At 39.1% G+C, this 27,511-nt stretch overlaps 3 protein-coding genes across 11 annotated transcripts in view; 1 reads left to right on the top strand and 2 right to left on the bottom strand.

The window, feature by feature from the left end:
* The window catches only part of chrm5b (cholinergic receptor, muscarinic 5b), a 12,777-nt gene extending 3,786 nt beyond the window's left edge, over positions 1–8,991 (bottom strand). Inside the window, exon 1 of the mRNA XM_026319552.1 lies at positions 8,885–8,991. The gene's annotated coding sequence lies outside the window, so the exon portion shown is untranslated. The remainder of the gene's footprint in view (positions 1–8,884) is intronic.
* aven (apoptosis, caspase activation inhibitor) lies at positions 282–27,511 on the top strand. The gene is made up of 7 exons (XM_026319555.2): positions 282–508; positions 1,704–1,875; positions 21,199–21,269; positions 22,491–22,586; positions 23,004–23,304; positions 24,014–24,194; positions 26,311–27,511. The coding sequence occupies exons 1-6, from the start codon at positions 314–316 to the stop codon at positions 24,169–24,171; spliced, it is 993 nt and encodes a 330-aa protein (XP_026175340.1). The 5' UTR covers positions 282–313; the 3' UTR covers positions 24,172–24,194; positions 26,311–27,511.
* The window catches only part of ryr3 (ryanodine receptor 3), an 84,728-nt gene continuing 81,732 nt past the window's right edge, over positions 24,516–27,511 (bottom strand). For all 9 annotated transcript variants that reach the window (XM_026319540.2, XM_026319543.2, XM_026319541.2 and 6 more), the window contains one exon: positions 24,516–26,491. In XM_026319540.2, coding sequence (XP_026175325.1) covers positions 26,396–26,491 — 96 coding nt within the window. In that variant the 3' untranslated portion in view covers positions 24,516–26,395. The remainder of the gene's footprint in view (positions 26,492–27,511) is intronic.

Raw genomic sequence — 27,511 nt, 5'->3', positions numbered from 1 at the left:
TTAATTAACTTAGTTAACTTAATTAACTTAACACTTTAACTTAATACATCATGCTTAACTTTGTAATATTTTTGTATTGTTTATCTTGTCGATTTTAAGTCCAATAAAAAAAAATTGGACATTGAAGTTTGAAATGTAAAACTGATATATTCTCTAATCTACTAATCTCTGTACATGTGCTAACTATTTCTGTCCCAACTAGACTCGGAACCAGTCAAACGACATTTTATCGTAGGACGCCTTTCAATGTAACATCCATTCCCTTCAACGGTGAGGTGTCACACTGTAAACTGTTCGGCCGGAGCTGACGGTAATGGAGGGGAGACAGAGCAGAGGCAGGGCAGGCGGCTGGAGAAGAGGTGGCCGAGGTGGAAACGACAGTGACAGTTTTGGCGGTGAACACCGGGGCAGAGGCCGAGGAGGTCACCACCGCGGCCGGGGCAAAAGAGACCACCACCGCGGTCGTGGACGTGGAGCAAGCGCACATGTGACAGAGTTCCAGCACCGGGTAAGAGTTTATGGAAGCTGCAGGTCCTCACTCTGCCAAACTCCATTAGAAAGCCAGTCAGTTTGGTGCTGTGTGTCTCTGAGGAGGAGCCCCCCGTGTTTGGCCTAATTAGCACTAATTTGCACCCGGTGCGACGTGTTTGCACTGAGACACCGCGCTGTGAGCTAATGTCAGCCTTAGCTCAGCGATGTACAAACTTTTCTCGGTATTCCTCTTTTCTTCACACACCAAAGCACAGGTTAGTTTTCCTTTTTACCAGAACACATGAACAATCCGAGTTAGTTAATTGCTGTGCATTGAAGAAGTAGGGTTGTCTGTTCTCTACTGTACCTACATTAGACACATAATGGTCCTGTCATTATGTATAGAGTTGGATTAAACACTATCATGATTGTATTTAAATATTTCCTACTGCACTTTAACATTGTCACTGTACAATTCGGGCCTTGGATATGACATTAGAGGGTTTAGCTTCATGTCCACTGGGATGTTCAGTCGGTGGATGCTCCTGCCATGGTAACTGTAGGGATTAGAAGGGAAACAATAGGGGCTCAGTGATTGCAATTCTAGGCATCTCCTTTGACACATAGGGGTTCCTTGATTGCAATCATAAAAATAACTTCTTTTGGTGCATCCATAGCTACCATGTGGTCTTTGATACCATTGGTTTCCCTGTATGTTTGTGTTTCGATAGGGCACCAGAAAAAAAAACAGCCTGACACATCTCAGCGAACATATTTCCATGACAACGTTACCAAAAGCTTTGTGCAGCTATGTGACAAACAAGAAAAGAAATCTATGACTCAGACAAATATAATGACTTCAGTTATGGCAGTGACATCTGTTTTTTTTTTTTTGTTGTTTTTTTTTTTTTTTTTATCATATAGTGAGAGATGCCATTTACCTCGACCCTTTTATTAGACGTAGTTACTGGTCCTGAATTACTGCTATGTGGTAATGACCACTTTACAAAATGTTCTTTGAATTTTAGTTTGTCAGTGGAAGTGTTATTTTTGTCATGGAGGAATGGTAGTCACATTAACCATTAACAAGGATAGAGATATTGTGGCTAAAGGCAGCAGTTAAGGTTGTAAATAATAACGTGTTGTCAAACATTTGGACAATAGCTGTCGTGAGTTTCCAATGATTTGAATCACATATTGCTCATTGTGGATCCCATCCTGTTCTCTCTCAGGATCAAGATGAAGGACCCAACTTTGAGGAGGAAAGTAACAGGATGGAGGTTTTCTCCAGGAGGAAACTGGAGTCAAACTGGGATCGTTACGAGGAGTCAGAGAAGCAGGAGCTTGAGGATGACACGCCTACTCAGAGAGGAATGGACTACCACGTCCTGCTGGAGTCAGCAGGTAAGATCTGCACATGGAAAAGCTAGGAGAGTTTGTTTTTGTTTTTCTTGCTACACCTGTTGTGTTTAGACAGTCGTCTGGAAATGCAGATGCTTCACTGAGTCTGGCTGCATTTTTCTGATTTCCTCTCTGTATCCTAATTAGTTAAGCAAATATCTGTTGTCTTAAGGGACTTTTAATTGCTCTGTATGGACACTGCTGTCAAATGGCTGCATGGAAGGTCTTTGTTTCTGTTTGTTTGCTGCTTTCAGCCTCAGTGGTCAGTGTTTCCCCCTAGGCTCTCTACTGTCTCTTTGCAGATTCTGCTGGTATTTCTTTCCCCAATGGAGGTGTGAGAAAGCTCAGTGTGTCTTATTAAGGCAGGGATTTCATCAACTATATGACTGATTCTCAGGTAGCTGCCTTGCAACAAGACTGTCATATGTAGCTCATCATCTTAAGTAGGTTAACTGATGCAGAGTAATTTAGCCAAAGTAAGCAATGTTTGCTTAAAGTTGCTATGGTTGTTGGTGTTCTAGCGATTATTAGCAATTAGCTACCCTCTAGATTTTAGAAGGAGGAAAAACAGAGCTCAACTGGTCTCTAGGGGTTCGAAAATATAGACACATCCATGTGTAGGTGGAAGTAAAAAAAAAAACAACCTACCATTACTGTGCTGGCATCACACTTACACACTAGCACAATAACACTGTAATGTGTGTTAAGGATTTAACTCTTTAGGTGCTTTTGGCAACAAATCTGTCACGGAGGTAATGAAGAGCATGTAGCTACATGTAGAAAATACAGGCACCAAGGGTGCAGAGCTGCTGTGGCTCAGGAAGTAGAGCTTGTTTATCAGCTTTGGTACTACTTTGTGGTTTGTTAGCTTGTCAAATGATCTATCATAAAGCATGATGTCATATGGTCCAAAGTATAAGACATTATTATTAGAAGATTACATTATGAGTGCAGTGAATAGATAATGCAGTGCTGGTGTGGCTAGGTAGAAATAAAGTTGTCATTTATTCAGATGTATCCATTCATTCAGTCAATGGATGAGGATGTGCAGGCACAGCAGGTTGTTTCTGAGTAAGTTCTGTTCCTCTGCTAGAAATGCAGCATATCACACGTGAAATAACATCAGCTTGGTGTCATTGGTATTTGTGGTAGTACTGCATTTGTGATATTATTTTATTTCCTTGTATAGTACTATTAGGTTAAAAAAAGCTATTGAGACAACCCTGCCAGGGACCATACTGTGTGCTTGTGCTGGTTGCACTGCACTGCACCCTGAGTCAAGCTCCTGTTTCTATGTTCAGTCATTTATTATTAGAGCTATCTGGACCTCCAGAGCCTTTTTAAGTGTGAAAATCTCTCAGCAAATTAGCACGTATGATAAGGCGAAAATGAACACTACATTTTAAGCTATTCCTCCACTGGCGCATGTAAACATAAGTTGGAGTTTACACTTATGCATAAGGGGGAAGATGGCAGAGTATACAGGGAGGTATCAAACCTCTCTGTTTTTCTTGGCCCGAGTGGTGGCGAGTGCTGCAATCATGAAACGTGCCTTTATGCTCACATGTGGCGTACTTGTATCTCACTCTCACTGCTTTATTTGTGTCAACTATTTCTAAGCACAGTGGCAGCAGCAACATGTACCCACAGGGTCTGGATGTTAAAGGCTGGCTTCTGTATTTATGTCACTGTCCAGCTGGATTTATACTTTGTCTGTTAACCCTTTAGCATGTCAGTGTTCAGCTCTTCAAACCTGAGGGTCTGTAGTTAAAGTAGAGGCATTTTTTCTTAAGTGGATTACTTTTTAACTAGTCAGGTGAAAGTTCTTCTGTGCAGGCTGTGATCTTTTCTTCTTTGTGTACCATTTGATGGTTTCCACTGACAAAAACTTAGTCTTGAAATGACTGTATGGTATGTAAAAGGTGCCACGTTAGTGATGAACTATCAGGGAATTATCACCTGACTAAGTATTTTATTGTCTTTTAAGTCTATGTTTAGCTCTGTTGTGGTTTTAATCATCCACAACAGGCAGCTAATATAAGTCATTGTGAAAATTCAACAAGTTGCTTCACTTCCACGAAAGTGGCCAAAAATGACCTTAATGCTGCTTTAAGTGTTGCAGAGTTATTGTTCTTATGGAATTAAAGACACTACAGTTACTACAATTTCTGGCTTGATAGTGAATTATTTTCAGAACTTTATTTTCAGCATTTCTTGAAAACCCATGATTGTTGGTGTCTGTGATTAATGTGAAAAGTTACGTGGGCCATTTTTGGATCAAAACTCTTATAATATTAGTTTTTATAACCATATTTGACAAATATAGTACATTATTCAGCTTGAAGGCTGATCCTATTTTTCAATCTTCAGGAGTTCCCACTGACAATCTGTACAGGATGTTGAGTTGCTTGTTATTTTGGAGGTAGTTATAAATCCATTTTTAGCAAGGATGAGTATTTAAGCAGTTAACTGTTTATAGGGTTGTTTTTGGTTTTTTTTTTGTTTGTTTTTGGTAGTCAGCTATGTAGTGTTTCAGCATTGTGTTGTATCTCCCATTCTCTTCTAGAATAAATGCCAAAGGTGCTCTTACGAGTTGTTTGACTCCTGTCTCTCGTCTCTGTGTTTTGCCCACGTTGCCTGATTAGTCATGTCATACAGCAAGAGGCTGCCGATCTTTAGATGATACTTAATTGTACGTGGGAGGTGATGCTTTCAAGAGTCGTTTTTCTGGCTAATTAGGGTAGCCATGAAATCAGGAATTCGCCACAGAAAAGCTCCCTTTTTATTTTGGCTAAAGGTATTACAGAATACTTCTTATTGTGTAGTGTATATCTCCATCACTTTTTGTATCCAACTGTATCCAAGTATTCTGTTTTTTTTTTTTTTTTATTGGGAAGATTGGGCAGGATGTACAGGTCAGAATTATGGGCTGTATTTTAGAATAGAAATGGCCTACAGCAGCGTTTCTCAACCTTTTGCAATCTATCTTGCAGTTGTTACGAGATTCAAAATCCCAGAGCAGAAAGGTCGAGAGCAGAGCTTTACCTTCAGTGTGGTGGAGGCGTCAGACATAAGAGATATTATAGGCTGATTTATCATGTTTTATATGTTTTAAGCAAATAGCAACTAGATTTTTCATAGCACCATGTTGTATTCTTAACCACAAGGATGCTGTGTGCCGTAACAGACGTTTACAGTTATGGTAATAATGGTTTCAGAGCTGAGCACAGGTGAACAGCCCAAAACAAACCTGTAAAAATATATATCTGAGTGGGTGGGGGATTGTTTTGTTGGACCTGACATTTAGGGGCACGAAGCCAGAAATTCACATGTTCCAGCTTCTCAGATATATCAAGTTTGATGTTTTTCTTGAGTAAACTTTTGGGATTCAAATATTTCATCTAATGGTTGTGATGCTCATGTTGCTCACGGTGCTCTGTTTGTTGGATTGTTATCACCCAAAAAATGCAAAGGAAATGCTAACAGTTATTAGCATTGCAGCCATATAGATCTTTGCATGTAACAAATGAAAAGTTGTATCCATAAGAACTACAACACACTCTCAGTACACTCAGGGATTTGCTATAAGAGTCTTAATTAGGTGTGATGTGCAGCTTAGTTAATAATGTTAGTTAATATTAGTAAACTAAAGATATTGCTGTGTGACTGACATTAGTGAGCCACGTTGTGACTAATTATATTTCAACAGTTCTTTCTGCTTCAAATATTATCATTATATATATATATCACATGGGTTGTCACTGTGGTAAATTCCTGTCAATTAATGAAGCAGCTGAAGAAAGGACTGACAGCTTCAGTCTTTATGGTATATTTATGTTGTGTGTTTAGGGTCAGTGTCGTCACAATGTTGTGGTTGTTTTACAGCACACAAGGAAAATCGCTTTGTGGCACAGCAGGATGAGGGTATTGTCATTCTAGCTGGAACCAAACTGAAGATAAAGCTTAGAGCTTTTGGCAACGGCAGAGGTGAAGAGATTTTTGAAACTTTAGTGAAAAAAGTTGTGACTGGTGAGAGCTACTTTTGCTCCACATCTTCAGTGCCTGATATAACAGATGGGGAGACGCAGTGGTTAACTTAAAAATATGTCTCAGTAGTTCGCCAGGTTCCTGAGGCCTTAGATGCCGTTTTTATATTATAACTCCCAGGGAAGCAGTTGACAAATATCCTATCCTAACAATAAATACACAAAATGCATTTGAATACAACAGATAAACTCTCATGTATGATTATAGATTAAAATCAGTTTACTGATCCTTGAGGGGAAAAACACCAGCCTAGTGTTTAGTTTTACTTTAGTGAAAGGTGTCTGTGCTTCTTTCACCTGTCCCTATAATACTGCAGTCTCTGTATCATATTGTTTTATTCATACCATTTTACCTAATTTATCTTAGTGCAAAACCTACCACTGTTGTTTATATAGACTGTTTTTATAACTTCACATTGTTAATATTTCATTTAGTTTTGTTTTTTTTATATCAGATGCATTTGCTGCTGCAGAGACTCAACCCTCAAAGAGCACTGCAGTTTCATTTGATCTCTGCATGTGTTTAATTATACAACACAAAAATTCAACATGTAAATTTGAGCATGTCAGTGAGTTTCAGTGTCACTCTAGTTTTTGTTTAAAAGTATGTGATTGAGTGGTTAGGACATATACTGGCTGACCTTCTCTTTGCTAAAGCGCTATTGAAAGCTCTTCTGTACTCAGTGTGATTAGGAAAAATGGAGCCTGAAAGGGAAATTATGTAAACAGATTGTGTGATTTGAATTGAAGGTTGCGTTGAGCTCTGTTGTCTTTTGGCCTTCTGGATGGCTTGTGACGTGGCCCCACTGCTTGTCCAAACATCTTGAGTGCTTTCAACATTCATGTTGATTGATTCTCGTTACACCTTCTTTTACATTCAGTGCTAAGACTCATTGTGTCAGGAGTGAAGGACGCAGCAGATCCTTTTTTTTTTTTTTTTTTTTTTTTTTTTTTTTTTTTTTTTAAACGACTAGCTTCTGGGCGGAGGCTAGTTTTCAGGGATGAAACCTTGGTACTTTTAATCCTTGAAATCAATGCATACTGAAACTACTTTTGTGCAGAAAGGTTTTCACCTTGAGAACTTCAGTAGCCATGAAGCAGGGAGAAACTGTAGTGAATTCTGGGTGCATTAATTGAATTAAAACATTAAGTTACCTTCACGCCTGAAGGAATAAATTGCTGTTGACCGTTTTGCAACGTGAAGGTGATTTTATTTATTTTTTTGTTACCAGATCTTGTCTTGGTCCTTGCATGGTTGGGGGGTGATTGTACTGTTGCTAAGGGTAATGCACACCTGGTACTATTCCCTTTTTGTCTGTGTGTCTGTGGGGGCGGGGGATTGCTGGGCAGTTTTTTTTTTTTTTTACATCCTAGCACAACCGTCTATTTGTACACAGTAACACAAGGATCAATCCTCCTCCCCTGCAGCCGTAGTTTACCAAGGCCACTAATGGGCACCTATCGAGGCTCAATCACAATGAAACAAAAGGAAATCGCATTAGAGCTTCGATGATCAAGCTAACTGGATTGTCAAACACAGGGATGCTTTCTAACTGAGACGAATAGTCCAAATCATGCCATTCATTTTTATGTTCTGGTGTTGTTTCAGATTCTTGATTAGCCATGTAGACTAGACGAGACTGGCGTCAAAGCAGAGGAATGAGGTTGCTTATGTACTGTCTGATTGACAAAAATAGGAAACAAAGCATTACAGGTGCTTGGGTCGTTTCCCTACTGATTATGATGAAGCTAGTGGAGGATGGCGTGAGGCTAAATAAAGCGGCAGGTGGATCAGACACTTCTCTGACAGGGCAGTCTACCCACTTTCATCTCAATATGTTAACATAGAAGAGTTCATTTTAGGGCAGCTGTTATTTTTGTTATGTTAAACTGGAGATCAACTTCCAGAAGTTTATAAAAAATTGTCAGAAAATAGCTAATAGTTAATAATAAAATAAATAATAGTCATCACACTTTGCCAGACAGAAGTCATTGTTCAATTTTGTCTGAATCCCAGCTATAACTGGTTTACTGTAGAGGATTCTTTGATTAATCTATCAAAAGAAAATTAATCTGCAACTTATTACATAATCACATAAATTTAATGCAAAAAATTTGAAACATTTGATGGTTCCAGGTTCTCAGATGTGAGGAATGGCTGCTCTTGATCTCATTTTCATGTTGGGTTAATATTTTTGGCTTTGCACAGTTGCTGAACAAAAAAGGACATTTGATGAAGACAGTGACAGACCTTCTCTGGTCAGATGTTTTCTGAAGTTTCTTAGACCAAACAATTAATTGGGAAAGTAACTGTCAAGTTAATTGATAATGAAAATCATTTTTATTGTAGAAAAACAAATTCTAACATTTAACAAGCTGAAGATGTGACATTTTTTACCAACTATCAGTCACTTAGTGTTTCAGCTTTAATTAAGTTTTATAGCCTGTTGGGGCAAAGGTTGTGGTATTTGTACCTCCATCAATATAGTGTGGAAAAAGTGTTGAGATGCCAGGCATGTGACTTTTTGTTCCTCATTTTTAATGATGCTTTGAATCAAATCATCTCAATCTGTGGACCTCCCACTTTTTATGAGTTAAAAATAAACACGCACAGACACAAAACACCTACACACAGATACCAAAACTTATTTAAACACATTTAAGATTCACGATTAATTAAATAGTCGTTTTGTGTTTGTCAAAAGAATTTTTAGCAATTTTAGATCAGAAATGTACAGCTCTGACCAGTAAAAGCTCTGGTGACAACTGATGAATCCCAGCACTTGTTCCATGATTCATTATTATAGTAACTCAGACTGCATTTACTCTTCAGTAATAAAAATTTTATAATGTTAGAATTTAAATGATGATTTCAAGGAACAATGAGTATAGGCAGGTGACAGCTGTTCTTGTAAACTGTTTAATTTCCTGCCGTAATAGCCACATTAAACAGAATACATACTCACCCTCTGACAAATCACGATCCTCCAGGATTAAATGGGCATTTGGCCAGGTTTTTTGATCCTCTGTTTTTTCGTTACTCCTTCTTCACTCTGACGGAGTTCTCCCTATTTCTTCTCCCTGTGTCTTTCTCGGCTCCGTGCGTCTTCCCTCGCTCCGTTTCCCACTCAGAAGCTTCACACCTTCCCTCGGTGGCTTTCTCTTCCCCTCCCCTGCTCCCCCTCGCTGACTTTTTTCCTCTGTGCTCCTCTCTCCAACGAGGTGAAAAACACACTTGTCAAAAGCAGGTAGGTCATCACACCATCTCTCATCCTCATCAGTTGCTAAGTACAAAGCGCTTTGATGCGAACAAGTTTTTCAGCATTGTCGTGTAGCCCAGTATATGTATCTCCTAAATGGTGCAGCTTCTTTCTGAGACAAGACGGTAAATGCAACAGCTGTTCAGTGTCACTGTCCATGTGACGGAGCAGCAGTGTTTCGGTGGTGCTGTTCAGACCGTTTTCATGGAAAGGTGAATTACTGGAAATGGTTCTTTGTCCTCCACGGTGATCATCAAGTGAAGATGTTGTCACAGCTTTTCTTTTTCACAGACAATGAGTGTGTGAGCTCAGTATTTTCTGAGACATCGGAGAAAGCAAAAAAGTTGCAGTTTCTCAGTCTCTCTGCAAAGTTTGAGCAACTCCATTGGCAAAGAAAGGAATAAAGCTTTTTTGATCCTGAAGTCTGCACAGACAATGACTTCTTGTCTCTTACGAGGCTTGTTCTTGCTGTGGATGAAAAGGTTGCTTGGATGCACGCTGCACTAACATCCTCACCAGTGTGCGTATTCAACCGTGAGCCATTGTTAGGAAAAATTCCCACATGGCCAAATGCCTCATTGTGGATTAGAGCACTGAGTAACATGTAAGAGGAGGGAGGCAGAGGTGAGGAAGTGGTGGAGTAGGATGAAGAAGAGGGGGGAGGAGCCGGAGGAGGAGTCAGTGTGGGCATCAGAAGGAGCCGACTGTTTGCCTTAGCACTGATCACAGCTGTACGTCTTCATCAGAGAAGAGATGCTTTCCCATAACTGTTGGTTCCTCCATCTGTCTCGCATGTCCTGCTCCGCAGGGACTTGGTTGGTGTACCCAGTAATGTGTTTCACCATGAACCCTCTTTAAAACCAGGTCAAGGGACTGTTGACGCAGCTAGTTTGATTGCCAGTTTCTGAACAGTTTGCCAGGCAGTCACAAATGGCTCTATTGGCTGTCTTGTGTGTGTTGTGTGTTGTGTGTGTTGTGTGTGTTGTGTGTGTGTTGTGTGTGTGTTGTGTGTGTGTTGTGTGTGTGTTGTGTGTGTGTTGTGTGTGTGTGAGAGAGAGAGAACGAGAACGTGTGTGTGCTTTGCATTTCTTTTGGTATGACCTTCCCTGTACAGATAAGCTGTAGATGTAATTACAGAGGGAGCAAACAAAATTATTTTTTTCTTTCATGAGGAGCTGCACTGAGGTGAGTGGCTGAAATTTAAATTAATTCAGTGGAAAGCAGACAGGAAGGGCACGACTAAGAGATTATGTATAGTGTAGCCCGTCTTGTGCTGAATTTTGAGGCAGACAATGATATTGATATTTGGGAAACCTGATAATATTTATTCTGATAGTGATTTGGTAAAATACAGTCTTAAAATCCCTTTTTTTGTATTTAATTTTTATTGCGATCAAGATCCATAACCAGGTAATTGGATGTTTCTATCTAGTGATCCAACTACATGAAGGTGACACTTTCTAAATGACCTCAGACCTAGTTTGGCATTTCTGTACTGGAATTTCTTTTTACTTATCAGCTGACACTGATATCATTTTTTTTCTACAATAAGCTGCTAAAATAATACTAAGCTTATTATCGACAGACATAGATTCAAATAAATCCAAATGCAATATGACAAATAAGAAAAAATATAATAAAACAGGATAAGATGCCCAAAGTATGAATAAAACAACATAAAATAAAATATATAAAACATAGCAAACTTGTGCCATTCAAAAAACTAAACAGTTGCATTTAATGTGTTCTTTAATAGCACCCTGTAGCTGAAGTCAAACAAACATTTTCACTGGCAGGATTTTAAGGCCCAGCAGTTTAAAAAGCTGATCTGTTTGCTGCTTGTTGCTGGATTCATGAGCAGCAGCTTATTCCAGTAAGCAGTGTCCACTTCAATGGAGGACAGCTTGGTGACTGCTGCTGACTCAATGAGACAAACACATTGTCACGTGTCATCAGCACCAGCCACACTTTTGACATGAAGCCTCAGCAGAGATGCCTAGTTATGTGCTAGGTTCTGAATCTACAGTGTAGTGGATATGAACCTTCCCTGTCAGGACTGTGGTAGCTACAGAGCCACCTAATAGAGACATATAACCTGTTAGTTGGAGGCTACTTGTTTGCTTCCATATGTTTCTGATTGATCAGTAAATACAAGATGCATGCTGTAAAAGGCTTAGTAATCCTTTTTTTCAGCATCATGCCCGTAACAAAGCCACCTCCACTGCAAACTCATCACAACCTGTCCTCTGCATCAAACGACAAACAATCTGAGTGTAGTCTCATATTCAGTAATAAAGTGAGATGAACCTACCCACCATCACAAAGCAAATGAACGAGTGTAAACACAGCTACTATAGAGAATAATTTAACAAAGCATAAAATACAACATGAAACACTTAATGTGCATGTTTGTCAATAAAATCCAACACTGAACTATAAATCACAACCTATGCTACAGAAACTCCCTTTGTCAAGTATATATCCAACTTATTCCTTTATTCTCCTGACCCTAGTTCTAAAAGTGTTTTGTCATTGTATATTTGTTTTCAGCAGCAAGAAGCAACTTCACATTAAGGGTGGAAATGATCACATCTTTCTCCCTTAATGAAAACCAAACATAATGACAGGAAATCTGGAGTTTATTTAAATGAGCAACTTGCTTTACAGTTATTACAACAGAGGGTTTGGTGATTGTAGCTCATTTTCCAGGGGGATAATATATTTTAGAATCATATCTTGCCTGAGCTTCCTCAAAGAACCACAGCTGCTTCCTTCTCAGTCTGTGATTGCACTGGTTAAGTAGGTTGGCTGCTGCGCATTTCTTTGAAATAGTTTTTCTTTCATGTGAATGTATTGTACATTAGGCTCCAGCAGATCCCTGTGACCCTGGTTAGGAATAAGGGGGTATAGATGATGGGTGGGTGGATGGGTGGATGGATGGATGGATGGATTGTACATGTTCCAGTGGACCACTTAGCTGCAGACTACTTACTGCTTATCATATAAATGCACTCTAAGGTATATATGACGTGAATTATAAAGGATTTCAGGATAATGATAAGGATAGTTTTGGGCCAGCTGTATAGTTGACAACAATATGATGCTGAATGAGGGACTGAAAGTGTGTGCTTCAGTTAGTGGGGAATCAGATGATACATTATATAGAATTGTCAGACCAACACTGTCCAAGCTTTATTTCCCCAAAAGCTAAGCCCGTTGTTTGAAAAGAATGTGGTTTAGAAAGAAAAACCAAATTAGTCATTTAATAGTGTAATTCTCTGCCTCAATTAAGATAATTGCTTTGTGTGCTTCACACCTCCACCACCGTGTTGCTTGCCTTGTGGTAAATAACAATAGCAGTGCCGACAATAACGGCACATAAAGCTTTCCACCAGATGTGTGGCATCCAGAAGTGTTTGTCAGTGTACTTCTATCTGAACCTTTTTTGCATTTAATGTCAACTCAGGCTGCTCATTAACTGTGCCCAGCCAAACGTAACATTTGTCATCAGTCAAATGATCTTTATTCAAACAAATACCGAACAGTGTGCACCCAGTTCTTTGTAAACAGGTATTGTTGACATTAGTAAACCAAGTTGACCGCTGCTTCAGGTAGCTTTTGAATGAGTGATAACTCCTGTACTGTTCCTTCCAGTGTAAATAATCTATTCTACAGGATATACTACTCCGGTTTCACCCATCAGTCAGGTTTGAGTGTGTCTAAGGTCCATAAGAGTCTGCCTTGGTTACGAATGTGACCTCAGTCTGCAAGTGGGGGTGAAACAAGATAAACGAGAGTCATTAAACGCCCCATCTGAAAACAAAGTTGACTGCGGGACATGTGTGCCTCACAGCGTCTTTGTCAAGAGTGTCTTGAGGAAAAAGGTCCTCTAATGGAAAGTGGTAGCTGCTTCAATTTATTTAACTGTTGTGTGCTCTTGTTTTTATTGGCCATTTTGTCATTTACCAAATGGGACCTCTGCATTTCAGAGAAACAACATAAATCCAAGAAAGTGCTGGACTCCAGATAATTGCTGTTTATGTAGACATGTATTCATTGAGCCAGACCTTTTGACCTCTGTGTACATCACTGACAATATATACTTCACTGAAATGAAATAGTTTCCAACATCAGTGTTGAATAGATTTTAAATTCTTTATAGACTCCAGCAGATCCCTGAGACCCTAAGACTCAAGATAATAGATGGATGTATCACTGTAATGATCAAATGGCATCAGTTATATTTTAGTAATAGATGTTAATGTCATTCAGGTTTAATATAACGATGTTAGGAAAATGTTGCCTCCCTGTGGGTGTAGTCACACTGTGGCTGATTTTATTCGCTTCTTATCGTAGATATATTATCAGAGAACGTGCCATCCTCGAGGTAAGATGTAATTAAAGTACTGAAAGTATCAGCTCTGCGTTAAGAGAATATGTGTTGCTTCAGATACAGATAAAACAATATAATAGTTTTTAGAAAGTCCAGTTGTACTAAGGACCTGGGTAGTTTGTGTATTGTTTTTGTTCAGCCACATTATAAATTTGATCAAAAGATTCATTTTGGAAGTAACTGGTGCAGCCTTATGAAAGCCAAAAACATAAACAGATGACTGAAGGGTTGGACACAGTGTTTTGTTTATTCTCTGTAGCAGCAGCCCTGCTCCAGAAAAGGACTTTTTCACCTCGTCTTTGTGTAGTCACCAGCACAATGAACGATCCTCTGCACTGTATTTGTCTTGTAAGTGTCTTCACAGAGTGCAGGTGGCAGTGTGTGTTTTGTCTCTGCACTGTGATTTGGTCAGACAGTTATGAGTGTGTTTTGATGGATTTACTATAAGAACAGAGGAACTTAGGATTTCTGAAGTGAATAGATCAAGCAGGCTGGCTGCTCTGGGACTCTTGTTTGGATTTCAGTACTGCGGTGTCTGTCACATTTCATCCGCTCAAGTCTTCAAAGGATTGAAACATTCACGCTTTCTGGCAGTTTGGTGCTTATTTAAGGCGATCCACAGGTCTTTATTTAGCTGTCAGTGGGTGCATTGTTCTTATCTTCCTCAGGCCTTTGAGTGCCTTCTTGTAAAGGCAGAAAAACACTGATAATGATTTGTCTTTGAGAAAAAAGTCTTTATATTTTAGCCTTTCCAAATCTGCCCATTTACGGTGCACAGGGAACAGACTAGGTTTTTGTTCATATGTATTAAATTTGATGAGCCTATAGTTTATCTTTGAGCTACACAATGTTGGACAGAAGTTAAAAACTGCATATTTCTCTCTTAAATTGATGCTGGTTTTGAGTTGCAGCATTTACAGTATAGGTTGTATTTTTTTTAGGTATGCAAGCAGTTTTCTTCAAAATTAGGTTCAGACTTTCCATGTTCCTCAGAAGATGAGTCCTCACAGCTGGTGTTTGTGGTTTACTCTTAGTTTAAAATAATTTATTCTGCATTGCCCTCTAATACTAAAATTAAAATTAACCTAGTGAGGTACAGTAGAATATTTTCATTTATTCTCCACTTACAGACAAATCATTGAGTACAACCTCATAATTAATATTGATCTCAGCAGTCCTTGAATTATAAAATAAAAAACTAGAAAAACAACTGTTGTTCTTAATTATTCTAGAAAAGTGTTTAATGGGCTAATTACCAGTAGCTAATATTCGAATATGATTGATTAGATCCCAGGTAGGAAGTGCTTCAGCTGCAGCCTCTTACCTAAAAACAAGCTGCACACCAATTAAACACATGCCTAATCAGAATGGGGCCTTGAGTGGATTGGGGCTCCGCTGATATGACTTTAGCATAAACACAGCCTCGCACAATCACCATTAAAAGTTAAGAGTAAATAGCTTCGACCCTCATTGTTGTCTCGCCTGGGTTGCTCTGGATTTTAATTGCAATTAGCACAGACAGTGATTTATCAGTGTGCGGTGGGTTTCAGCGCTGTGTCGTGTTAGGCTAATTGGTTTGGTTAAAAAGGCGTGACAAAGAGCATGCTGGAGGTTCTGTAGTTCTCAAAAAGAGGATCAGCGTCACACATTGCAGCAATAAGTTTATCTTTTCCTGTATGGTTTAGTTTTATTTTTCACTTCACTCCCTCCATTTTCCATGTCTTTCTCTATTTCTCTGTTTTTCTTCTTCCATTTAAAAAAAAATTCTATATCACTAAATGACTATCAGATGGAATTTGTCATGCTGTATGCTCTAGTTTTTTTGTGAGCTGCCTCACTCCATCTCCTTTCTTATCAAGAGAGGATCTGCCATGACAGGTAGTTTTAAAGAGACGTAATCATTCAATGATCACCCACCATTACTTTGCTGGCAGACAGAGGAGGAAGAGAGAGCAGGGAATGTGTGTATTCCTATTCCAGTCCCATTAAAATGTCAACATTTCACTGCAGGCGTTGGTGGAGACTGAGCAGTGGTGATGTTGCTCCTTACGTGTCACTGCTGTTTCTATTCAGCCAGTCACTGCTCTAGGAACGAAGACTTAATCGGGTTTGAGTCCAGACTGCGGCCTTATACAGCGGGTGGAATGGGTCTGTGCAGTGAGCTGTGTGCTCAAGGTGTGGCCCAGTCAACAAGGGTGTGCATTTGTGATATTTGTGGTGAGTGTGCAGCTCTGTGTGCACGGCAGCCAACAGGGCAACAGCGTCATGCTCTGGCAAACAGCAGGAGAGAGTTGCCATGCAAAGAGCAGCACAGCACAGAATCCTTTTAGGATTATTTCCTGCATACATACCCTATATTCACTGTATTTGAGTGGTTGTATGCAAACATTTGAACACCCATGGGCAAATTACAGATTTTGTTGAATTTTGAAGTGAAAAATAACTAAGCACCTGCAGCACTGTGGGTAGATATTAAACATGTGCATATTAGACAATTCAAAAAAATCCTTATCTAAATATGTGACAAGATTTGAAAAATGAAAGCTTAAGCTCTCATTTCATTCTTTAGGGATACTGCTAATGATTTTTGAATGTCTTGTAATGTCTGACAAACTGTTGGCAACAGCAAGAAAAGCAGCGAGTCCTCACATGAGGTCCTTGAACCAGTGGATTTTTGGCAATTTTAAAATCTTTTAAAAATTATTTTACACATAAAAATAGGAATCTACTAGGTTTTGAGTAAAGTTTGGACTTTTGCTTTGGGATATGTTGTAGTAATGGATGAAGATGTGGCAGGATTGAGAATATTTAATGTCTTTAATAATATGTCTCATGTTTTTGTTCCACAAGTTACAGAATAAGGCTACAAGTGATTATCATCAATTTATCAGCTGTCAAAGACACCCATCAGAATTTCTGATGCAATAGAAATGTATTTGAATGGCTTGTTTTGTGTGAGCAACAATACACCCCTCCCAAATATTGTTTTTATTGTTTGCAGCAATGTTAAACAGAAATTCACACTGGTGAGACCAAATATTTCATGTTTTTGCTTGAAAAATGGCTGAAATGATCAGTTAAATTCATAATCAGCTAACAGTCAACTAGAAATCAGCTCAGCTCTAATTAAAGACCTATAATTAATGTGTAACTGTTTCCATGGGCCTTACAAACTATGAGAGGTTTTATAGATGATAATTGGCAGAAGAATCGATAGTTAAAGTAATCATTAGTTGCATACCTATTGGTGGCGTTAATGATTCTGTTACGAAGAACAACACAGATTAGGACCATGTCAGCTGACACTTTATATGCCTATCCTCTATCCCCCCACCCTGCTCAGAGTTAGGTGATAACACATCCAGCGTCTTATCTTCATCCTGACTCGTGCTCGACAGCCCCGCAGAGTCGAGCAGAAGGTGAAGATGAACAGCGGCGGGTGGAGTTGAGTGGTGCAGGAAAATAGCAGAGCGGAACAGAAGGGCAGGAGAAAGGCCAGCGAGAGAGCACAGCACATCCCAAATATAAAAGCTGAGAGTGGGACTCGGCATTAGCGAGCCATAGATAGCACAGCGGAGCCGGGGTTGCAGGCAAAAAGCCACATTTGTTAAAGTGGGGTTCAGCCAGCAAGATGTCAAGAGACAGGATACCACATTATACAGAAGTTACACAATGCCAGCTGAGCCACTTAGCACACAGCATGAGTAATGCACTGTTTATTCACTGTGGAATAACTCACCGAGCTTTACCGGAGCCACTGCCACAGACGCATTTAGACAGTCATTTAAACTATGAATTGATCTTTAATCAGTCGTGCACAGTGAGGTCAAGCTTTTCTGGCAGCAGCTATTATACAGAACCAAATTATGATGCTTAAAAATACATCACTATATGTCATATGTAGCTGTTAATCTTTACATCCATGTCTTTCTTACTTTAGTGCTCAAAAGAGTAGTTGATAAATCAATTAGTTGAATAGTCAATTTTAGTATTTATTTTATAATTAGCATAATATACCCAAAATAAATTATTGATTGATCGATCTTTGGTAATTGATTTATTTATCTAGGTGTGCTCCACATTAGACCTGAAACAATTTACTGAAAACAGGACGCTGTTTGTATGTATAGAAAGGATTATTTTCATTATTGAATTACTGATGAATCATTTGGTGTCTGGAACATTAATTGATGAAAAATGCCCTTTAAGGTTTTCTGGAGGCAAAGATGTTTTTGTATCATATTCATTTTACAATCATATAAAACAGACAGTAAAGCCGTAAACAAGTTCATGCTTGGTGTTTTTGCTTAAAGACTTTTTTTTAAAAATAGTTGATTCATTTTCTGTTGATTGAATCCTACCAAAATATTCAATCTGCTGTTTGGCCTAAGCCCGAGTACCAGTGTGTATTTTGCAGGGTACTGTGTATGCTTTGATTAAACACATATCAGAAATCACACTGCCTGTTTTTCACACAGTCTGTGCCACAGATCCTCTGTAGATGTTAACTCAGCCTAGAGCGGAGAGGGGATTTAAGTCTCAGATCTGTTTGGATGAGCAGGAATGAAGAGTCTGCTTCACACTCTGTCATTTTCCTTCTTTCCCTTCTCACTAGCTCTCTACTCTCTCTTCTTCCCGCTCACTGTCTTCTGGAGGTTTGACAGAAGTTCCTCTCATCCTCACTGGCAGCTGTTGCCATGGTTGTGTCAACACCTTCGAACTACCTGCCATGAGATTTCCATGGCCACAGATCAGGATGACACTGGGCTCTGAGGTGTAGGAGGGAGGCAGTTCACCAGTGTCAGCAGTTCTGTGTGTTGTAGAGTCACTGAAGGAGACAGAGCCGAGGGAGGAAGAGGAGGATTAGGGTCGGAGAAAATATTAAACAAAGAGCAGCAGGAGCTGGAAAAATGATGAACCTGAGTGTTTCACTGTAGCCACTGAGGGAAATTTTCACCTCTTTGTAGATTTCACGATTAGCTCTCAACACAAAAATCTGTGAACAACAACAATGAAGTGAGAGGGATGAACTGAGGCACCCAGGGGGAAGTCACACACTGAATCCTGGTGCGGTTCCATTAACACTGGAGTGGATGCACTAACATTTGAATGACATGATTATACAGGTTTTCCTGCTCTTCATGATGAATCACAGATTTTGGCCTAGATGGGAGAAGAAAGTGGTTAATCCATCATTCTCCGTTCTCTGGCGAGCTCAGAGAACTGTGTTGTTTCAGGCTGATACAATGGTGATATTTGAGAATAAATTTATACAACATATCACCATGCAATTTTAAACAGCAGTGCCATAGACAACAAAAAAGCAGCTCCAGTTAAGAAAAATCAAGGTCAAATATTTTTCCATGCCAGTGTCTATGCCAATGCCATCTGTTTAGCCGATATCAGTCAGAAATAATCCATTACATTAGAACTATATACCGTGTATATTTGTGACCAGTACTCAATTAAGTACAACTTTATTTAGTAGTATGCTTCACACAATAGGAATTAAAGAAAAAATGTTTTTTGTGAGTATAAAAATATAGATTAGAGACATTACATGACATATTTTTCATGTTTGAAATATAATCATTGTGATTATAGTTGGACTTGAGGCCAGCAGGTTTTTTTGTTAGACCAATGTTAATTAGTAGTCTTAGTAGATTTTTTTCAGAGCTTTCCTGATGTATCCCTGGTTTCTTGAAAGAAAGGGGCTCGGGATGCTGTTGGCAAATAATGAGATCTGCTTAAGATTCCAGCAGCTGTGATTTGGTTTTCGATTTCACGTCCACCAAATCCGGGATTTATAAGCCCAGATCTTTCTCTGCAACGGTGAAAATCAGTCGATCGCACTGATAACAGACACCCATGTGGCCCAAGATAAAGGTCCACCCCCTCAGCTGTCACTTAAAGCCGACGTTCCCATTCCCTTCTCTTATCCATCTGCCTCGCACTCAATGTGACCTCAGTAACACTGCTATTCATAAATCATCTTTTCTTTGGCTGTTTTGACAGCAGCAACTCAACCAACACACAAAAAGCTCTCCTGCAGCTTCTTCTTTCTGACCCCCATCACTTCCTCTACAGCCAAGCAATCAAGGACAACTGCAGATGGCGCTGAGCGCTGTGCCTGAACGGCTGAGTGTCTGTACATAATGCACTAAGTGAGAGGCTGCAGCTCTTCTGTCAGATCTCCCACTGGCTGTCCATCTGTGTGTGGCACTGATTAGTCTGCTGTTAGTGACTCCTCACAAAAGTCACTCCAGTCTCCAGTCCACCTCATGGTTATTTTTGAATTTTTTTTATTTGTTGTATTATTTAAGAATCTAAGATGTTCCATTAAATATGGACCAGATAAGAGACGATGCCAGTGACTTGTTTCAGTAGCAAAAATGGTTTTTGCTTTAATGATTACTTTAACTATTGCTTTTTTTTTTTTGTTTGTTTGTTTTTTTTTTAAGGGGAAGGGTACCAACACGTTTGGCCTGTGAGGCTGTGGAGAAAAAAAGCATCTACAAAATGTAGTGGTTTCATGAGCGATGCCTCACATCTGATGCTGTGTCCTTGTTCAGCTGTCACATTGGATGTGGTGTTGGGACTCTTCATTCTTCACTTGTTTTGCTTTGTACCCAAATCGTCTGGGTAGTTTTCTCCTTTTTTCATGTTTTCATTCTCTTTGTAAAACTGTAAACAGCTCTGACAACATGTGTGGCACCGTGGCTGTGCTTATTAAAAATACAACCTCAGTCTCTTTGCAGGCACAAGAGCCCTCAGCCAGTTGATGTTTTGGAAAGCGAGTGGTGTCACATGTTAGTGCTGCTTTAGCTCTCGTACTGATCAACAGTTTACATAAAACTATCGACTGGCTTCCAGAGAAACACTGGCTCACCATTTCATTTTAGGTGTGAAGGCTTCTCCCTCAGGTTACATGAGGGACTGGATCAATCACACACACACACACACACACACACAGAGTCTGGGGCTTTCTTTGTGCTTCAAGGTTAATGTGTAATATTTAGAGTAATATATTAGCAGAAATAGTATTCATAAATACTGTATGTTGTTATTAGTGTGTAATCATGAGAAGATACCAACAGTTGAAATTTCTATCTGTAAATTTTCTATCTATCTCTTTCGGCTTACTCCCACTCAGGGTCACCACAGCGGATCAATTGATCCACATTGTGGATTTGGCAGTTTTACACCAGATGCCCTTCCTGACGCAACCTCAGTGTCAGTGGATAATTTTCTATCTGTAGAATGAGCTTTTTAAATCTATGTAGGGGGCAGGTCTCCTTTAACAGATGCAGCCGTGTTGGGCCGCCATGTTTCTACAGTAGCCCAGAATGGACAAACCAGACATTGGCTCTAGACAGGGACATTTTGTTTTAAAGGTGCCAGCCACTAAAGCCTCCCTTGCACCTACAAACAGGGCCTGGGGTGGGCTCAGATGGTTACATTCTGCAATCTCACCACTAGATGTCGCAAAATTTTTCACATTTTATACTTTTTTTTATTTTATTTTTTAACCAAAGTGAGTAAACTGCTGTTTGGATTTGCACTGAAGCAGACTGGTTACTAATAGCGGTGCAGGGAGTCTAACTGTGTTTTTGTGTTTTCTTTTCAGGGGATTCATTCACTCAGTTCCGGTTTTCAGAAGAAAAGGAGTGGGAGATGGACTCGTTTGCAGCCAATCAGGTAGCTGCAACATTCTGCAAGTGTTCCTTTTGTGGTTTTAACCCATTTTGTCAGATATAGATTAAAAATGCCATCAATTCAAAGGTAGAAAGAACTAACGTAACCCTTGGGCAGTGCCAGTAGCATGTCTGTGTGCCACTTTTCTTACTGAGATATGTCATCTATTATTACCTGACCCTGAATTGCCATGAAACTTTGTAAAGCTGTTCATGAAACCCAGCTGAGTTTAAAATTCAATCACTACTGTACATTTAGTGCGGCAAGTGAAATACCACTAAATTTACTGCACTGAAAGATTTGACTTTGAAAACCATTTTCTGAACAGACAAGTGCCCAGAAACAGACCATAGACAATCACTGGAACAGGTTGTAAAATGCTGAATAGATTTTTCTGAGCCGCACAAAACACATAAAATGACACTTGAACAGAATTTGTCTCATTTGGTCCAATAATATTTGTGCAGTCTAAAAGAGGAACAAAACATTTGTTATCCTACTCAAACATGCAGGGAGCTCAACTGACAGAACAAGATACTGATTAAAACTAGAGTAAACATTTTCATTCAGCACATTTTAGTATGGTGACATTAGCTCAGTGCACACCTGTGATGAAGATTTACTGGTTTTATGTACTTTAAAGTTTGGATACAAGCATATTTTAGGGCCAAATATAGTATTGAAAACAGACATTTACATACCATTTCTTTTACTCAAATATTACACGATGGTAATAAAAAAGAGTGTAAAGATGTGCTAAAGAAAAGTAATGAATATATGTTTTTTAATTAATAACGTACTTCTGTTAATCAACTAATTATTTCAGTAACAGTTGCAACTCATGAATTTGTGACTTGCCACCAGCCTGCCAGCACTTGTCTGTGTCTGTGGATACAAAGCAACAAGCAGATTATATAAGGGCTCCTGAACTCGTTCTCCCTGTGTACAGTGAGAACTGCACTGTTTGGTTTCTCCTCTGTGTAGGTACAGACGAGTACTGACCTGCTTTAATAGAGTAGACTACTTTACACAATATTTACCATGTTTCATTATGGTTTTGACATGCAAGGTTTCATATCTGTGGGCCCTTTGGTTAAGCCTGGTGTTAGAATAATGTACTTAAATTATATTTTTACTTCAGGTATGTAAGAGCTACAAGTGCATACATCTGGAGTCTAGCTGGAAACAGCTGAATTTATACTTTTTCTCTTTGTTTCCTCACAGATGTCAGCAGTGTTTGTGGACCTCCCGGCACTAGCTCAGACCCTTCAGCAAGTGCCTCTCCATCAGAGACTCAACGTGGAGGCTGAGCTCGTTCAGGTCGGCTGTTTCACTGTGAACTTACTTTCCTCAGATATGTTGATACCCCATCAGCTGCCAGCCAGCTCCTGGAGAAAGCATTTGTAGGTTAAAAGAAGATGCTTGAGGATCATAATTGTTCTGTAACTTCTTGTCAGGGGGGTTGACAAACTAAGAAAATTGACTGACCTTTTATCTGACCTGCAAAAAAAAAAAAAGACTAAGCATCTTCCATAGAAATACTATAGAGTAGATTCCCTGAGCTTAACTCCAGTCTGAGACTAAAGGCAAAAATCAATGAGAGATCAGTAGATACAAATCCTTAGTTAAGGATTAGGCTTAATCCTCATCAGGAAAACTAGCCTTTGTCACTCTTTAGCTGTTTTGTACTTTCTGCATATCTTACTGCTAGCACTAACATTAGTCCTGATGTTTCAGGTTTCAACACCAGTAGAGCTTCCCCCCATGACCCTCACACCCAAACCGGAAATGTCCAAGCTGTCCACATTCGCAACTCCTTCAGCAAGTTTAAAAGGCCTCAGCCCAAATCAGGAAGTCCCTGTGCCTGCGAATCCAGTGTTGGACTCAGAACCACAGGTTACTTCATGTGCTTCCCAGCCGATGGATGATGGTGATGAAGAGTTGGACCAGCTGCTCAGTTTACAGAAACCACTCTTGCTGGTTTCAGAATCCCAGTCTGACAGTGTCACAGATGAGGAGAGCGCTGCTCCAGAGAAAGGTGAGTATTCTGTGTGCTTTAATCAAGCGGTCACATAAAAAGATAAGTAGAAGTACATGGAATAAAAAAAATAAATAATTTTATTATGCAGTGCCAAGTTATGCAGCATAAATTTTATTTCCAAATTTAAGCTTTATATTCAGAAATACTGAAACATCACCTACTTTTACTTGCCTTTTTATGTTTATACAACACACTGACAAACTTTTTTTTTTTTTTTTAACATGGTAAACATTTGTTCATTTAAAAAAAAAAAAAAAAAAAAAAATCAGCATAGAATTAGCTTGTACTATAGATTGTGGACATGCTATAATTCACCTAAATGTAAAGGAATAGTTTGACATTTCTTGATTGACAGAAGCAGAGACCTGGACACATGGGAAGCAGTTAGGCTGTTAGCTATCACTTCTAAATTAAACAAACATGTATTTATTTAGTTTGATGGAAACTACAACTGAAGAGTAAAAATGACAATTTGTTGGTTCTGGCTCAGAGCAAATTAAGTCTGGCACAAAGCTGCCCTGTACGACAGTTTCACATGTAATCTAGTGGAAGAAACAGTTAAATTATGTAAAGAAAAGGTAAGTTTACAAATGGCTGTCCCTCTTTAGAAAATGAACTTCAGCATTATGATTCTGAACACTAAATATAGAGCACATTGATGGTACAAGATCTACTGTTTCACATGATGTGTTCTTTTAATTTGCAGTGTGTGAGGAAAAAGAGGAGGTGATACCAGAGGTGACAGAAGAGAAGATGGAGAAGGTGAAAGACGTGAAAGACGTCAAACCTCCAAAGTCTGCGTCTGTCCGGCAGGAAATGACAGAGGAGGACCTGGAGGACTGGCTTGACAGCATGATCTCCTGACCACCAGTCAGAGGAAAAACTTAGTGAGTCCAGTTTCTTTTTGAATACCTTATCGCAACTATAGCCCTTTTAAAAATCAAAACAGAGCTTCAGTTTTTAACCCGGCAGCCAAAAGCCAATTCTATGTTTACATGCTAAACAACTTGTTATATTTGTCTTTGTTTTGGCCTCCACTTCTTTTGCCTAGTTTCTGGAGCTGAGGGAGAGACAATGTTTGGCAGTGTAGAGATAGGACAGTATGTAAGAATGTGCCAAAATGTTCCCACTGCACTTCTTAGTTCCTTGTGAGAAAGTTAGACACCACAGGCGTACTGCTGTCAGACTGTCAAGAATGACACGTTTCGTTTATTGCATCAATGACTTTATTCATTTCCTCCCCCACATCAACAGAAATGCGGTTTACCAAAGCTACCACGTACATACAAATACGATTGCAGGTCAATATCTTATTAAATCCTTGAACCAGGTTTTTTTTTTTTCCCCCTTTCTGCTTGTTGTGGGGTTCTTCTACTGTGGAAAGAAGTGCAGGCGGGCAAGACACCACAGCTTAAGAACAAAACCAACCAAAGCAACATTTACACAAGGATCGTCTAGATTTTATACAACAAATGTTTCTTTTAATGTAAAAACAACAAAACTAGCTGGAGCTAAATCAGCAACTAATCCAGAACTAGAGCAGTGCATGTGTCAGGAGGGACAAAAATTCTTTTTTTTTTTTTTTTGCATAGTTTTTCAGAAGGTATGGAAGAGCATTACATTCCCAAGAGAAAAAAAAAAAAACAAAAAACTGGAAAATCATTTCTGTCAGGTATGACTCAATCTGTGAAGCATGAGATAAGTGTTGGAGCGAATGGAAAGCTTCAAAACATGCCTGAAAATCATCGTTTTTTTTTGTTTTTTTTTAAGGTGTTATTATCAAAGTAATTCAGTGGTAGAGAGCAAATATGCAGTGTTAAGAGCTAATTTATTGTACTTCAATTTCCCAAATATAAACAAAGGCTAAAACCCAGGCCCTAAAATTGCAGCCTGTAGTTTAACTAACTTCGCACATTTACTGATCAGGAGCTGATAATTTCAGAACTTGCCTGAGGATCACAGGGTATTTCACTGATACATGTCAGTACATCCAGCATTACGTAACAAAAATGAACTGTAAATTCAGTTCTGATTGTTAATTCACATGTTCTGAAAAACATATAGGCTAAAATCAGTGCCCACACTGTATCCATGGCAACATTTTACTTCCTGTTTCTTCTTAAAGACAAATGTTGTTTACTCATTAACATAACATAGCATCAGGGTATAATGTTGCCATGGATACAGGAATTTGGCACAGGATTTCAACTACATATGTTTATGTTTTGACACTGATGTGCTCCTGGATGTACTGACATGTATCTACTGAAGAAATACTGTGATTCTCAGACAAGTACTGAAGATGTTACTTCGTGTTCAGTACATGTATATAATGAGTTACACTGCTGGCTGTAAATTTGGGGCATGTGTTTTATCCCGACTTTCCTGACCTGATGATTTTCAGGTGAGTTTTGAGGTGACCAAATCACTACAATATTAAGTTTCCCATGGTAAGTCAAAGATCCTCCAGTTTTTTTTGCCATTGGCGAAGGTAATGCTCTTCCATAATAAGGCACACCGGCACTTAAACGCCTAAAGTGAGTCATCTGGTCCTGGCAGAACCATTTTCATTTCATCTGACAGATTTGAACCAGCTTCGAAAGGCAGATCAGTTCTCACTCATTTAATCTGATGGTAACTGGATCAATACTTGTAGCAAACATCTAGTCAGTTGGTTTGGTAATAAGTGACACTAATATCTTGTTAATCTAGAAATTGTGCATATTCAGACATTCAGTTGTCATGCTGTAACCCTCTACGTGTATCAAATGTCTACACACAACAAATTGTGCAGCAGGTTAGGGTTAAACAGGTGAAAGGCAATGTGAATCAATAAAACAAGAATTTGCATAAAACAGGTCTCGTGGCAAGTGACTATTTTAGGTAACAAGGAAGAATGCACAAACCTGAACTATCTGATCATTCATTCAAATCATTTGCTTTAAATAGTTTTGTGTGTATTGTAATTTGAAATGACTTATCTTCATGTTTTTTTGACACCAGGGCAGCAGAGAAAGTCCAGCGAGTGTTCAGGTTCAAGTTCAGCGTCTCTTTCAGATAGAAGGAAAGTAGAGAGGGGCTCCCCTCTCTAACCCAACTGGTCCTCGTACTGCTTACGGAAGCAGTCTCCAGTAGGGAAGAAGTCCCAGCATCTCTCCTGGTACATCTTCCACACATATGACTCCTGAGGAGGAGAATTGAAAAGTTTAATGCATTAAAGCATCAGTTCAGTATTAGTTGCCCAGGCTTTATGATACTGGTTGTAGAATTGAATTTGTCGCGCTCACAACAGAACTAACATCTGTAACTCAATAATCCACTTGTGTCTTGTGTATTATCCACAGTAATATGGTAACACTGGTTCTTGTTTCGGCGATAGGTTATCATGTCAGCCTCCTCCCATCAAGGGCCAAACACTGACATTTCTATCAGGGATGGAAATTGATTTATAATATTCACCTTTCAAATGTCATTTAACAAAGGCCTCTGAACAGGAATTCAGTTCATCATCATGGTGCTGGGATGTTTGCAGAGATCTCAAAACAAATTAAATCTCATATCTGCATGGCTAAATACCACCAGAGGGAAAAGAGGAATTGTTTGTTTGTGATTAGGAGGAAGCAGCTATGTAACAGGGTCAATAACTTTTTGGGTAATGCTTTAAAGGGTAATGCTGTGCCATTTCAGTGCACAGAGAGTAAAGGATAAAGATAAAGGATTTAAAATATGGCCAAATACAATTCTCACACAAAAGTAAAACATCTCTAGTAAATTTCATTTGTTTTGGATCGAAACTTCCAATGTAAGAGCCATTTCTGTTTTTTTTAATATCTTCAGGCGTGAATAGTTGAAGCTATTCTTCACTTATTCTTTTTAAGTGGCTGAATTTGGTTCCATTTGCAGACTGAAGGAACAGTCGAGTTTTCTTTTTGCTAAATTTATGAAATGAGAAAGCACGTACAGTCTCAGGTGCACAACAATAAGTTCTTATCAAACAAGTGAAACCCACGCATTGCTTCTTCCTCCTGCTGAGCTGGACTTGTGCAACATTTCAACCCACTTGATATGTTGCATAAGTAAAACCTAGTGATGTTACAGGCAGTGTGCAGGCTTTGTGATGTCTTAGGAGTTACCAAATGATGTATTTAACTGTACAAAATGTAACCGAGAAGCAAATTCAAGCTCAAATATACTTTGTCACATA

The sequence above is a fragment of the Mastacembelus armatus genome, chromosome 24 (assembly GCF_900324485.2).
Source record: "Mastacembelus armatus chromosome 24, fMasArm1.2, whole genome shotgun sequence".
Classification (NCBI taxonomy): domain Eukaryota; kingdom Metazoa; phylum Chordata; class Actinopteri; order Synbranchiformes; family Mastacembelidae; genus Mastacembelus; species Mastacembelus armatus.
This window is presented reverse-complemented; position numbering and strand designations above follow the sequence as displayed.